Raw genomic sequence first — 15,000 nt, forward strand, 5'->3', positions numbered from 1 at the left:
GGCCCTCATTAAACATGTCAGACATTACCCAATGTTCAATATCCTACTGAATAAATGCCTCTTCACATGCCTCTGGTTTGGTTCTGTGTCTCCTCTCTTCACATGCCTCTGGTTTGGTTCTGTGTCTCCTCTCTTCACATGCCTCTGGTTTGGTTCTGTGTCTCCTCTCTTCACATGCCTCTGGTTTGGTTCTGTGTCTCCTCTCTTCACATGCCTCTGGTGTGGTTCTGTGTCTCCTCTCTTCACATGCCTCTGGTTCGGTTATGTGTCTCCTCTCTTCACATGCCTCTGGTTTGGTTCTGTGTCTCCTCTCTTCACATGCCTCTGGTTTGGTTCTGTGTCTCCTCTCTTCTGCAGAAACGGAGGCAGAGAGGAATGCTCTGAAGGAGCACGTCTACCCCAAGCTACGGGACTTCTGCAGGGAGAACTACGGCATCGAGTTCCAGGTAACGGCTACTGGCTGTCATGTGGAGGTCTACTATGGTTCAAGCATGGACGGTACAAGCACCTGTTGTTATTGTTATTGTTGTTATTCCACCACTTTCACCGGTTCAGCATGTGCACCTGGCTCGTTTTTTATGTCGCTTTGCACAGTGATCAACATTGATCAATAGAAACTCCTTAAAATGCTCCCCTATAGGTCTTCTTCTTGTTATAACATTGAACTATGTGCTTCCATTTTGAATCTCTAAAACATCCTTTAACCCAATCATCTTAGACAATACTTTCTATTGTAAGTAGTCCAGCTTTATTTTGATGCCCTAGACTCATAGTCACTATTAGAAGTTATCAAAATAGTTAAGAAATTCGAAACAATCTGGCTGCTCCAGGCAGAAGTGGTTTTATTTTAATTACGGTAACTGAAGAACCAAGTGTAATGATGGTCTTTGATGTCTCGTCACTTTTGGACCGATTTGGCCTCATGGGGGTATTAAAGCTATGAAACTGAATGCCCTTAGTCTGAACCAAACCAACATCATGGATCTTGAGGATCAACGTAACATCTGCTCAAGTGACCCCAAAAAATAACAAATATTTGGTGGGTCTTAACGGTAGGTCTTTTTTAAGTATTGAGTCCTAGCTCAAGGGATCAAGATTAGCCAGTACAAATGCTGTCCGAATTAGCATATAGGGGGCGCTATGGTTCCCAATTGGATACCAGAACATTAATGACTATATTCACCATAGCTTTCTACCTATTGCTCTGATTTTGGCTCACTTCGATCATGTGGTGTACTCATGTGGACAGTACACCACATGATTGACACAAGGATGAACATGCCATTTATTAAACAGAGGGGAAAGGGGGAGGAAGCAGAGAAACCTTCTTCCAGTCCATTGAATCAATCCTCCAACCTTGCGAGACTTTTTTCTGATAAGACAAAGTTCAATAACTTTCAAACATTGAGCTATTTTAATATTTTAAAAGCGTCTCTTACCGGCCTCTCTCTCCTTCTGTATTGATGTGGGCTTCTTGATTGGCAGTAGGCCTCAGCTGGGTGGTTGCTTATTGACTCCGGCTAGCTCCTGTTTGTCCTCGTCTGCTAACACTCATCAATGGTCAGGGCTTTGTGTTCATCTCAGACTCTTTCAGAGACAAAGCGCAGGCTTCGTTACAAATCGTATACTTTTTCTTCTCACTTGTAGTACATGCTATACAAAGTACGCACTTCTGCGCAAAGCATGCGAACAATTGGGAAAAACTACGGGTGATGTCACTGATCAGCACGCCTGTAGCGCCTAACATCTAAACATCTAACGTATGACACATTGAGTCAAATCTTTGACTGCAACCATTTAGGAGGAATTGACATCCCTGCTTGAATGCGGCTGTTTGCCTGTGTGTGTGTTTGAGTGTGTCACCATCTTATGGCTCAAAAAGGTTGTTATTGATGTCAGCCAATTAAGATAATTAACCTTAATCACAGAGACTTCCCTGATCCTAAAACACAGAAAAAACAAAACCGACGATCAACAACTGAACCCTAACCACCTCACCCACCATCCCAAATCAGGACCAGTAATCAAACCCAGACCGCTAACAGGAAGTGTCCTCAGAATACAGCTTGCTCATGCCCTGCCCTCTGGGTTTGTGAGCGGCAGGCCGGAGATAAGGACGGTCCATCCTGTGAGGTCTGGACAGACAAGAGCTGCTGTGTGGCCCCGGGCATCCCCTGCGTCTGCCTTTGTTTCAGAGCAAATTGATCGTGGTTGGGTAGCAACCGGGGTGTGGACAGTGGTCACGGAACGGGGGGGGGGGGGGGGATCGGAGGAAAAAACAAGCAAGAAGGAGGGAGGGGAGAGAGAAGGGGTAGGAAAGGAGGTAAGGACAGATAGGTGAGAGAGAGGATGGGAAAGAGAAAGGAGGAGAGAGGTGAGGTGGGGAGGGGAGAGGGCGTAGAGACGGGGGCCGGAACGATACAAAAAGAGAGGGAGAGAGTGGGGGGGGGAGAAAAAGAGTGGGAGTATGCCAGGGAAGGGAGGAAGAGAGGGAGTGAGGTGATGAGAAGAGACACAGGGAGAGTGTGCTGGATAGGGGGAGAGAGTGGGGGATAGTGAGGGAGGAAGGGAGGCGAGAGGATGGCATTGGCAGGGTGTTGTAAAGGTTAGTTCAGTGAAAGCAGAGGAGCCCTGGCGCCTGCCGGGCCCCGACACAGAACCTGAGGGGCCGCCCTTCGGTGTGTGTGTTTGTGTTTGTTCTGACGACAGACCTGCTTTAATTATCCTACGCGCCCCCGCTGGCTGCACGCGCCGTGTCCGGGAGGATTCCTCTCTCATGAAACCCACTGAATGGTGAATACTGATGAGCAGTGTAAACGCTGTCGCCTCCATCCCGTCTTGTGTATTGGTACAATGGCGATTAGAGTGATTGACCCCTGCTGCTGCTGAGAATTATCTCGGGCTCAACTCATTCAAACCACCAGCTCATATTGTGCTAGCTAGGAGAGAAGGGGATTTAGTTTCTTTGCCAACAATCTAACAGAGGAAAACTAAATCTGCTAATGACGTTCTTAGTTCAGCTTCTTCCAATCAAGGAGATAGTATCTCTGTGATTCATTTTTTTGTCTTGTTTTGGGGGGTTTAGCTGAAAACTCTGTCTACACTCGCGTCGATAGTTTAGAATTGTTCATTATAATTGACGTCCAGTTAAGGACACAATCCGTCGACCCTCTGAGCAGATCTGTGCCCTCAGCCCGACCCTACCTCCAGCAGGACATCTGATCATTAATACAATCACCTGCTGACAGACTGCTGAGCAGATATCACCTCATAGTCCGGTCCTTCCCTGTCAACCACAACAGCAGCAGCTAACTCCTGGAGTAGGGAAGGCCAAGCTAGGCACAGGATGAGGAGGAGGTGGGGGATGAAGGAAGAGGGAGGAGGAGGAGGAGGAGGAGGAGGTGGAGGAGGAGATGGGGGATGAAGGAAGGGGGAGGAGGAGGAGGAGGAGGAGGAGGAGGGGGCGGAGGAGGAGGAGGAGGAGGAGAAGGAGATGGGGGATGAAGGAAGGGGGAGGAGGAGGAGGAGGAGAAGGGGGAGGAGGAGGAGGAAGAGGGAGGAGGAGGAAGAGGATGATGAAGGAAGAGGATGATGAAGGAAGAGGGAGGAGGAGGAGGAGGAGGAAGAGGAGGAGTGAGCGTTAGCTGGCGTCAGCGTGCGCGTCGTCCTGGCAACCTGCCGCCGTCAGATGACTCAACCCCCAGTCGTGCCTCGCGTGCCAAACTGATTAAACAGAAAGCCTCGCCGTTAATACCGTGAATCACTTACAGTGGAACCCCCCACACACACACAAACACACACACACACACAAACACACGCACACACACAGCCCGCAGCCATTTGTAGAAATTGGCTGTTCAGCGAAAACGGAATCCTGGAGGTGGATGACGCAGTGTGTGTGTGTGTGTGTGTGTGTGTGTGTGTGTGTGTGTGTGTGTGTGTGTGTGTGTGTCTGTGTGTGTGTGTGTGTGTGCGTGTGTGCGTGTGTGCGTGCGTGCGTGCGTGCGTGCGTGCGTGCGTGCGTGAGTGTGTGTGTGTGTGTGTGTGTGTATTTGTGTGTTTGTGTGTGTATGTTATGGTTACAGTGCCAACTTATAGTCAATAGTAATTTACTGGTTTTCTACACAGTATATTATGCACACATACACATACTTGCATTCCCAATTTTTGGGAATTTGTTAGTTAGGATATTAATGTGGATATTATCATAATTTTTTATAGATAGTTGTAAGAGGTGGCTTTTGAATTGTTATATCTATCCGATTGATGAATCATTAAACACAAACACACACACACACCCAAAATCATACATATTATGATGTGGTAGAAACCATTTTCTGCCGCTGCATAAACACACACACACACGCAGACACACACACACACACACACAACCACACACTCACACACACAATTCTCCACTCGGCCGGTAAAGTGACTTGGTGCGATGCAGACTGTAAAGCTTGTCCCTCAGACGTCGGCTGTAGCTGACAGTGCAGGCGGGGGGAGCCAAGGCGAGTTGAGGACAACACTGTGTGGCGCTGGGCTCCCCTTTGAAAGGGAATGATGTAATGTTTAAAATATCTAAAAACAATCGGAGGGCATTACTGCAACAACAGAAAATAAAAAGCTAGGTCGTTTTTAATTATCATGTTAATGCATAAAACGTATTGAACATATCTCTAATAACAACAAACATTTCATTTCATCACTTTAATATGTGATAGTGAATTTATAATTACTAATTAGAAGAAAAGAGTATCTGATGTCTCTTAAACTGAACATGAGCATAACAACAGCTCATGCACTTAGGGTGTTACGCGGCTCAAACGTAACAAAGAAACGGGGCAGGAGACAGCGCGAAAAGTCAATGTTCCTTCATTTAATTGCCTCAAAAGCAATGGATCAAACAGATATGAACAAACATGGTGCAAAGCACAAATCAAATCTCCCGCTCCCGCTCCGCGTCTCTCCAGGCCAGGCCTCCTTTTATCCCGTTCACGGGGACACACCCCGTACGCGGGCACACCCCCATCCTGGAACATGCGGGTCCAGGCCTATGAGAGCAAAGGCAGACAAAACACGTAGCACACATACCACGACAACCGAAAGGCCAATGTGGCCGTAACACCCCCCCCCCTTAAGAAGGAGCTTGCAGAGTATCAAAAGACACCACAATTACAAAACAACTAAATTTCCGAACCTATCTCCAACTAAAACCCCTTTTCCTGGTAGGTGTTTTCCACTCTGTCCAAAACTTTGTCATCTGGGCTCTGGAAAACAAAGCAGACAAAGGAAAACATGGAGAAACCACATGACCACACTTAGTCAGTAGGAGCACGGGACAGGGTATCAGCAATCACATTAAGCGAACCCTTAATATGAAGTATATCTAAACTAAATGGTTGAAGAAAAAGAGCCCAGCGCATCAACTGCTGGTTGGGGTTCTGAAGTGACTGTAAAAAAAGTCAAAGGATTATGGTCAGAATAGACCACCAGAGAAACAGCACCCCCTACATAAACCCCCAAATTAACGCCAACGCCTCTTTTTCAATCACCGAGTAACTGTACTGATAGGAGAGAAACTTCCTCGAAAAAAAACTAACTGGGCGATCGATGCCTTGCTCATCTTCCTGGAGCAACACAGCACCAGCTCCTACCTGGCTAGCGTCCACATGCAGCTTGAACGGCCTGTCCAACTGCGGCGCGGCCAAAACAGGAGAAGACGTTAGGAGAGCTTTTACTTTCTCAAAAGCAGACTGGCATACCGGAGTCCAGTCGAACTTCACCGAGGACCTCAAAAGATCCGTCAACGGCGCAACAACAGATGAGAAACTAGGACAGAAACCACGGTAAAACCCCACCATGCCCAAGAAACGCATCAAGTCCTTTTTACTTGTGGGTGATGGGTACCGGTCAATGGCCAAAGTTTTTGCCCGAACAGGACGCACCTGTCCTTGTCCTACCACCTTTCCTAGATAAGTGACTGTTGCCCTCGCAAACTCGCACTTGGCAAGGTTGACCGTCAGACGGGCTTCAGAAAGGCGACGAAAAAGAGCCCTGATGACCTCCAAGTGCGCCCCCCAGGTATTGCTATGGACCACTACATCGTCTAGATACACAGCACAGCCGTCCAGTCCAGCTACAACGGTGTTCATAAGCCGCTGGAAGGTGGCTGGTGCGTTCCTTAACCCAAAACTCATCACATTGTACGAGAACAATCCCTCTGACGTAATGAAAGAGGAGACTTCCTTCGCACGGTCAGTCAAGGGCACCTGCCAATAACCTTTTAGTAGGTCAAACTTGCTGACAAACCTGGCGGCACCGACCTGGTCTACACAGTCCTCGATCCTCGGGAGTGGATAACTGTCTGGTTTTGTAACAGCGTTGAGTTTACGATAGTCTGTGCAGAACCTGAAAGTACCATCCGGCTTGCCAACTAGAAGGCACGGCGACGCCCAGGCTGATGAAGACGGGGCAGCAAGTCCATTCTCGAGGAGATAGGCCACCTCTTTGTCTATGTGTTTCTTTTTCTGGGGAGAAACGCGATAAAAACGTTGTCTGATCGGCAAACTATCGCCAACATCAATATCGTGTTCCAACAAATGTGTCTGAGTTGGAGTATCGGAAAACAACATTGGAAACTCTTGAATAAGAGAAATTAACTCTGCACGCTTTTCCCCAGACAGGTGCTGCAGCAACTGGGGAAGCTGCTTCAAGGTCTCAGAATTATCTAAGCGGGCACGCAAGACGCCATCGTCAGGAGCCCTGATCTCATCCTGTTCCTGTGCTTCCACCGAAGGATTTACAAGAGAAGTAGGCGCTAGAACACCCTCACTCAGAGCCACAGTACTAACAGCGCCTCCTGCAGGCACGTTCGGACGTTCATGATACGGCTTTAGCAAGTTGGCATGACATAGCTGCGAGCTCTTTCTCCTGTCAGGGGTAGCCAGCAGATAATTAAGATCCGACACCTTTTTGGTCACCGTATACGGACCAGCAAACTTTGCCTGAAATGGTGAGGACAGGACCGGCAAAAGAGCGAGGACTTTATCCCCCACTTCAAACACACGGCGCTTAGCTTTCTGATCGTAGCGCTGCTTCATCTTAGCCTGAGTGGCTGTCAGATTTTCCCGAGCTAGACGAACTGCCTGGTACAGACGTCTTTTAAATCCATTAGCATAATCACTTAAGGTAAGTGGGGGCTCCTGGAGGCCTGCACCATCCTTAAGCACAGCCAAAGGACCACGCACTGAATGGCCAAAGACAAGCTCATTAGGGCTAAACCCTGTGCTCTCCTGTACTACCTCCCTAGAGGCCAGCAGCAACCAAGGAAGGCCTTCTTCCCAGCCCCGTCCCAACTCCATACAGTAAGCACGAAGCAGAGACTATAACGTCTGGTGGAAACGCTCAAGGGCTCCCTGGCTCTGAGGGTGATAAGCTGAGGAAGTGTGATGCTTGATAAAAAGCTGACGCACGACCTGAGAAAAAACACGAGACATAAAATTAGAACCTTGGTCAGTCTGAACGACTTTCGGAATACCAAAAATTTAGAAAAACTGGGAAAGAGCCTTCACAATGGACATGGTGGTAATCGCATGCAATGGGTAGGCAGCAGGGTAACGAGTAGCCTGACACATGATGGTCAACAAATATTTACACCCAGTTTTCGACGAAGGCAAAGGCCCAACACAGTCAAACTGCAAGTACTCAAACGGAGCAGCCTCCACTGGTATTGGCTGCAAAGGCGCAGGCTGAACAACCTGGTTTGGCTTACCAGTCATCTGACAGATGTGGCAAGTCTTCATGTATGCAGCCACGTCTTTCTTCAATTTCGGCCAAAAAAAATGACGCATAATGCGGTCATACGTCTTTCTAACACCAGAGTGCCCCAACATGTCATGGGCAGTCTTCATGACTGCGCGTCTAGCGGTTCCAGGCACCACAACCTGTAACCATGGCTCACCCATCGAAGCGTCAGTGGACGGCGTCCATTTTCTCACAAGCAGACCATTCTTTACACAGTAGCCATGAGCCATGCTCTCAAAAGTGTCAGCTGGGACAGCACGTTCAAACAATGAACAGAGAGACTGATCCGCAAGCTGTTCTTTAACTAGGTCTCCATACGAGAGATTTAATGGAAAATCTGGTAAGGCAAACCGAGTCTTCTCTGCAGGTAGGCCTACTTTGAGCTGCACGGCGTCCGCCGCAGCACGAGTAGCTGAGCGGGTCACAGCACAAGCTGCAAACACGTCAGGGAACTGTTCCGAATCAGCAGTCTCCACTCTCAGCTGAGGAGAAGAAGATACTACCGACACAGGACTACTCCGCCAAACAGCTCCTCCTGCGTAATTATTCCCAAGAATCACGTGGACATCATCAACAGGGAGGGCAGGGCGAATTCCCAACTCAAGCTCCCCCTCAACCAACTCAGAAAACAACATGACTCTATGTAAGGGAACTTCAAAAGTAGTGAGGTCAATTCCCCGAACTAAAAGAGATCTTCCAGAACTTGAAGTGGGAGAAAATGGCAAAACAGACTCCATAATGAACGACTCCGACGCTCCTGTGTCACGGAGAATTTTAACTGGAATTAAATCATCACCGTCTCTTAAAGAAACAAAACCACTGGAAATGAACGGAGCGTAATTAGAATTCACTCCAGTATGCAACGAATCAACATTCGAGTCTGAAGGAGATACTGCCAACATGTCCGGCTTCACCTCAACAAAACGCTCTTTTGATTTAACTTTTAGCACTGGACATGTCCACTTTGAATGACCAGTTGCATGACAGTACCGGCAACCCTGATCTGCGTCAGATCTACCTGAGCGATCTACTCCAGAAGCCTGATGTGATTGTGCACCAACGTTCACACTTCTATTGGTAGAAAAATCAACATTGCGGACGTTAGATGAGCGCATATGAGCTTTGTGAGTTAACTCGTACTCATCTACCAACACCGCAGCGACAGACTCACTGGTTGCCTGCTTCTCCGCAACGTACGTTGCAACACGCTCCGGCAATGTGCTCTTAAATTGCTCGAGGACAATTAAATCTATCAACTCCTCATACGTTTTAACCTTACAAGCAACACACCTTCGCTGACATTGCAGACGCAACTCCCTTGCAAAAAACGTTTGTCTGGTCCGAACGTCTCCGCATATTCCTAAAGCGTTGACGATACGCCTCCGGAATTAATTCATATGCCCGCAACACCGAAGCTTCCACCAGGTCGTAATCACGGGCCTCTTCCACAGTTAACGCAGAGAAAGCCCGCTGTGCCTTTCCTGTGAGACGGCTCTGGAGCAGAAGCGCACGGTGTGAACCAGGCCAGTCCTGTGTATCAGCCACACGCTCAAACAGAAGAAAAAATGTATCGATGTCTTTCTCATTAAAGCGAGGAAGCAAGTGTAGACTAGTTGCTATATCGAGCTTATGACCTGCTGCACCAGGTGACGTTATTTTCCCCTGCCGAATGAGATCCAAACGCTGAGCTTCAAGCTCCAGCTTCTGGTGTTCCAACGACCTCCGTGCGCGTTCATTCTCCTCAGTGAAGCGGAGCCTTTCGAACTGCAACTGATGCAGAACTTTACTGTTGTCCAGCTGCATCTGAAGCAACTCTTTCTGCTGCTCAAAAGACAGCATTGCCGCAGGTTTAGGAGACGGAGGACCTTCCTCTTCGTCTGCAACCGAAGGGTTTACAAGGTCCTCAAGTGAAACATCGAGAGGCTCTTCCTCATCCTCTTCGTCAGACTCAGGTCTAAAGTCGGGTGCGTTAATCAGACCCTTCGCGCACAACGCCAACTTCACCGAAAGTTTGACGTAACTTTTAAGTCGAGTGGAAGGAAGTTCGATGCTATAATGGGCAGCCAACTGTATTAACTGATCCTTAGTTAACGCATTGAAGACAGCCCTGGAGGGTTCCTCAACAAACCTTGCAACAAGTGACGTCCTCCTTTTAGTGATTAACGTGACACCCCTGCTGATCAATGAAATCAGCCAAATCTCCACTCCACCAAACAATGAAAACTAAACAGGGAAGCCCAGCGATAACATAAGCAAAAGACCATTCCAATTTTAACCAAATTGTAACTAAACGCGGATCTTCAAACAGGCCCGTGGTGGGATGAATTAAGCACCAAGCCCGGAGGTATCGCAAAACAACCAGAAAACTGGCGATTCCACCAATGCCTCGGAGTGCCCCCGAGACAAATGCTCTAGCCACAGGATCTGTTCAAAAATAATAAACCACACGTCCCAGAAAATACGCAAGCCCGAAAGGAATAGTTAATGGCCCCGCAAATAGATCGCAACGCAGCTGCAGGTAACACACACCTGTCTCACGGCAGAATTACGAGTTTGGAACGAGCCCCCATTTGTTACGCGGCTCAAACGTAACAAAGAAACGGGGCAGGAGACAGCGCGAAAAGTCAATGTTCCTTCATTTAATTGCCTCAAAAGCAATGGATCAAACAGATATGAACAAACATGGTGCAAAGCACAAATCAAAACTCCCGCTCCCGCTCCGCGTCTCTCCAGGCCAGGCCTCCTTTTATCCCGTTCACGGGGACACACCCCGTACGCGGGCACACCCCCATCCTGGAACATGCGGGTCCAGGCCTATGAGAGCAAAGGCAGACAAAACACGTAGCACACATACCACGACAACCGAAAGGCCAATGTGGCCGTAACATAGGGCTACACCCAAATTAATCTATTAATTGCTCAAGGACAGTCAACTCTTGATGTCTCTTAAGCCTGGAAGAAAGTATACCTGAATTCATTCTACAACTTGTGGCATAACCTTGCAATTGTCTCCGTATTTGAAATACCTTATGAGCTTCATTGTTTTTATGAATAATTCAAATTAAGGATTGTGCCTGGTATGAATATGATAGTTAGGGTTAGTCGGTTAGTAAAACCTTATTCCAGTAGGGAGGTCATTTATGATTTGATAGTTCAGTATGTGTGGCTCCTGGCAGCCACCAAGCTAATGCAGAATCTCTCAGACACTGACTTTACTTGGGCTGTCAAGGCTTATCGATATATTGCATGGATATTTTTTATTTTCTATTTAAAATGGGTAAAATCGTATTTAATCTAAGAGCTGTGCACAAAACGATGATTAGCTCTCGCTCTCTCTCAACACACTGACACCTGTCTGTGAGGCGCCCCATCTCTCAGTTCACAATCAGACTCAGAACAGGACAGTGTGCCGTGTGTCAGTTTAACCTGTATTATACAGCCTATGTTGAGTCAGTTTAACCTGTATTATACAGTCTATGTTGAGTCAGTTTAACCTGTATTATACAGCCTATGTTGAGTCAGTTTAACCTGTATTATACAGCCTATGTTGAGTCAGTTTAACCTGTATTATACAGTCAATGTTGAGTCAGTTTAACCTGTACTATACAGTCAATGTGATTCAGTTAAACCTGTATTATACAGTCTATGTTGAGTCAGTTTAACCTGTATTATACAGCCTATGTTGAGTCAGTTTAACCTGTATTATACAGTCTATGTTGAGTCAGTTTAACCTGAATTATACAGTCAATGTTGAGTCAGTTTAACCTGTATTATACAGTCAATGTTGAGTCAGTTTAACCTGTATTATACAGCCTATGTTGAGTCAGTTTAACCTGTATTATACAGCCTATGTTGAGTCAGTTTAACCTGTATTATACAGTCAATGTTGAGTCAGTTTAACCTGTATTATACAGTCAACGTTGAGTCAGTTTAACCTGTATTATACAGTCAACGTTGAGTCAGTTTAACCTGTATTATACAGCCTATGTTGAGTCAGTTTAACCTGTATTATACAGTCTATGTTGAGTCAGTTTAACCTGTATTATACAGCCTATGTTGAGTCAGTTTAACCTGTATTATACAGTCAATGTTGAGTCAGTTTAACCTGTATTATACAGTCAATGTTGAGTCAGTTTAACCTGTATTATACAGCCTATGTTGAGTCAGTTTAACCTGTATTATACAGCCTATGTTGAGTCAGTTTAACCTGTATTATACAGTCTATGTTGAGTCAGTTTAACCTGTATTATACAGTCAATGTTGAGTCAGTTTAACCTGTATTATACAGTCGTTGTTGAGTCAGTTTAACCTGTATTATAGACAGTCTATGTTGAGTCAGTTTAACCTGTATTATAGACAGCCTATGTTGAGTCAGTTTAACCTGTATTATAGACAGTCAATGTTGAGTCAGTTTAACCTGTATTATACAGTCAATGTTAATTCAGATTAACCTGTATTATACAGTCAATGTTAATACAATTTAACCTGTATTATACAGTCTATGTTGAGTCAGTTGAACCTGTATTATACAGTCAATGTTCATTCAGATTAACCTGTATTATACAGTCAATGTTAATTCAGATTAACCTGTATTATACAGTCTATGTTGAGTCAGTTGAACCTGTATTATACAGTCAATGTTAATTCAGATTAACCTGTATTATACAGTTAATGTTAATTCAGTTTAACCTGTATTATACATTCTATGTTAATTCAGATTAACCTGTATTATACAGTCAATGTTAATTCAGATTAACCTGTATTATACAGTCAATGTTAATTCAGATTAACCTGTATTATACAGTCTATGTTGAGTCAGTTGAACCTGTATTATACAGTCAATGTTAATTCAGACTAACCTGTATTATACAGTCAATGTTCATTCAGTTTAACCTGTATCATGCAGTCAATGTTAACTAAGATTAACCTGTATTATACAGGCTATGTTAATTCAGATTAACCTGTATTATAGTCTATAGACAGCCTATGTTGAGTCAGTTTAACCTGTATTATAGACAGTCTATGTTGAGTCAGTTTAACCTGTATTATGCAGTCAATGTTAATTCAGATTAACCTGTATTATACAGTCTATGTTGAGTCAGTTTAACCTGTATTATACAGTCAATGTTAATTCAGATTAACCTGTATTATATACAGCCTATGTTGAGTCAGTTTAACCTGTATTATAGTCTATAGACAGCCTATGTTGAGTCAGTTTAACCTGTATTATAGACAGCCTATGTTGAGTCAGTTGAACCTGTATTATAGACAGCCTATGTTGAGTCAGTTTAACCTGTATTATACAGTCAACATTAATTCAGTTTAACCTGTATTATACAGTCTATGTTGAGTCAGTTTAACCTGTATTATAGACAGCCTATGTTGAGTCAGTTTAACCTGCATTATATAGCCTATGTTGAGTCAGTTTAACCTGTATTATACAGTCAACGTTAATTCAGTTTAACCTGTATTATACAGCCTATGTTGAGTCAGTTTAACCTGTATTATAGACAGCCTATGTTGAGTCAGTTTAACCTGTGTTATAGACGGCCTATGTTGAGTCAGTTTAACCTGTATTATAGACAGCCTATGTTGAGTCAGTTTAACCTGTATTATACAGCCTATGTTGAGTCAGTTTAACCTGTATTATACAGCCTATGTTGAGTCAGTTCAACCTGTGCTATACAGTCAACGTTAATTCAGTTTAACCTGTATTATACATTCTATGTTGAGTCAGTTTAACCTGTATTATAGACAGCCTATGTTGAGTCAGTTTAACCTGTGTAATAGACAGCCTATGTTGAGTCAGTTTAACCTGTATTTGAGACAGCCTATGTTGAGTCAGTTTAACCTGTATTATACAGCCTATGTTGAGTCAGTTTAACCTGTATTATACAAACTATGTTGAGTCAGTTTAACCTGTATTATAGACAGCCTATGTTGAGTCAATTTAACCTGTATTATAGACAGCCTATGTTAAGTCAGTTTAACCTGTGTTATAGACAGCCTATGTTGAGTCAGTTCAACCTGTGTTATAGACAGCCTATGTTGAGTCAGTTTAACCTGTATTATAGACAGCCTATGTTGATTCAGTTTAACCTGTGTTATAGACAGCCTATGTTGAGTCAGTTTAACCTGTGTTATAGACAGCCTATGTTGAGTCAGTTCAACCTGTGTTATAGACAGCCTAACAGCGTTACATTCAAAGCAGAGCCCCACTGGCCAAGCCGTTTTCTTATGTTTCTCCACGCTCTATGTTGTGTTCTAAACTCCCATGCGGTCAGCGCTCCTCCCTTTCATCTCTCAGCCAATCAGGGCCTCATGCACTAACGGGAGAACAACGTGCATATAAACATCTTCATGTCATTCATGCTTGTCGCTTGTCTGTTGGTCCGTCCTCCAACCCTTTACCACCTGGGCTTCACCTCATACAATGTCCACAGCTGTTTGAGTAGTGGAGGCATCTGATAGTAAGTTAGCAAGTTAACCTTAATTGGAGCTGGTTCATTGGAATTCAATGACTTAAATTGACTACAGCTACCCTGAATACGACTTTCATCTATTAACTCATCAGTGAACGTGATTGTCTGCCTGAGTCACATCAGATCCATTTTCACGGGCCATGGTGGGGAGGACAGAAACACCTTCACATCTCCTCAAACTACCGATTTGGTTATTTTTTGTTTCTTATCAATGTTGTTGATTGAGAGACCCCTAGTGGCAGAAATTATACCTTTGGGGTAGAAATTATACCTTTAAATCACCTTTACCTACCTTCAAAGCAGGACTATACATTTCCATTTGTGAGCTAATGCCATCGCCCAGAAAATATTTGTTGTTTAACCAAGGGGTTTAGATCCATTAAATGAAGGCGACACTCTGATTAAGGTTAATTAGAATTTATGCCAAATTCAAACCTTTTATGTAACTTTTAATGTCATTCAAAATGAATGACTAATGAACCTCACCCTCCTACTCCCTTTCTCCATGATGCTGTTATGCTGCTGTTTACTCTGATACTCTTCGCTACAATGCTATCAGTCATACAATAATAAATAAATAAATAAATAAATAAGAAACTAATGAGGCGACATAAGCTGTCGTGAGGATTTGAACTTTTGGAAATCAACTCGTTTTTTTAAATTTGACATTTCCCCCACCTGCCTTCCGGTTGACCTTTTCAGTCTTTAGTTT

General features: G+C 44.7%; 1 protein-coding gene across 1 annotated transcript in view; it reads left to right on the forward strand.

The window, feature by feature from the left end:
* The window catches only part of nwd2 (NACHT and WD repeat domain containing 2), a 55,482-nt gene that overhangs the window by 13,868 nt on the left and 26,614 nt on the right, over window positions 1-15,000 (forward strand). Inside the window, exon 3 of the mRNA XM_030338810.1 lies at window positions 358-446. Coding sequence (XP_030194670.1) covers window positions 358-446 — 89 coding nt within the window. The remainder of the gene's footprint in view (window positions 1-357; window positions 447-15,000) is intronic.

This window comes from Gadus morhua, chromosome 17, assembly GCF_902167405.1.
Source record: "Gadus morhua chromosome 17, gadMor3.0, whole genome shotgun sequence".
NCBI lineage: Eukaryota > Metazoa > Chordata > Actinopteri > Gadiformes > Gadidae > Gadus > Gadus morhua.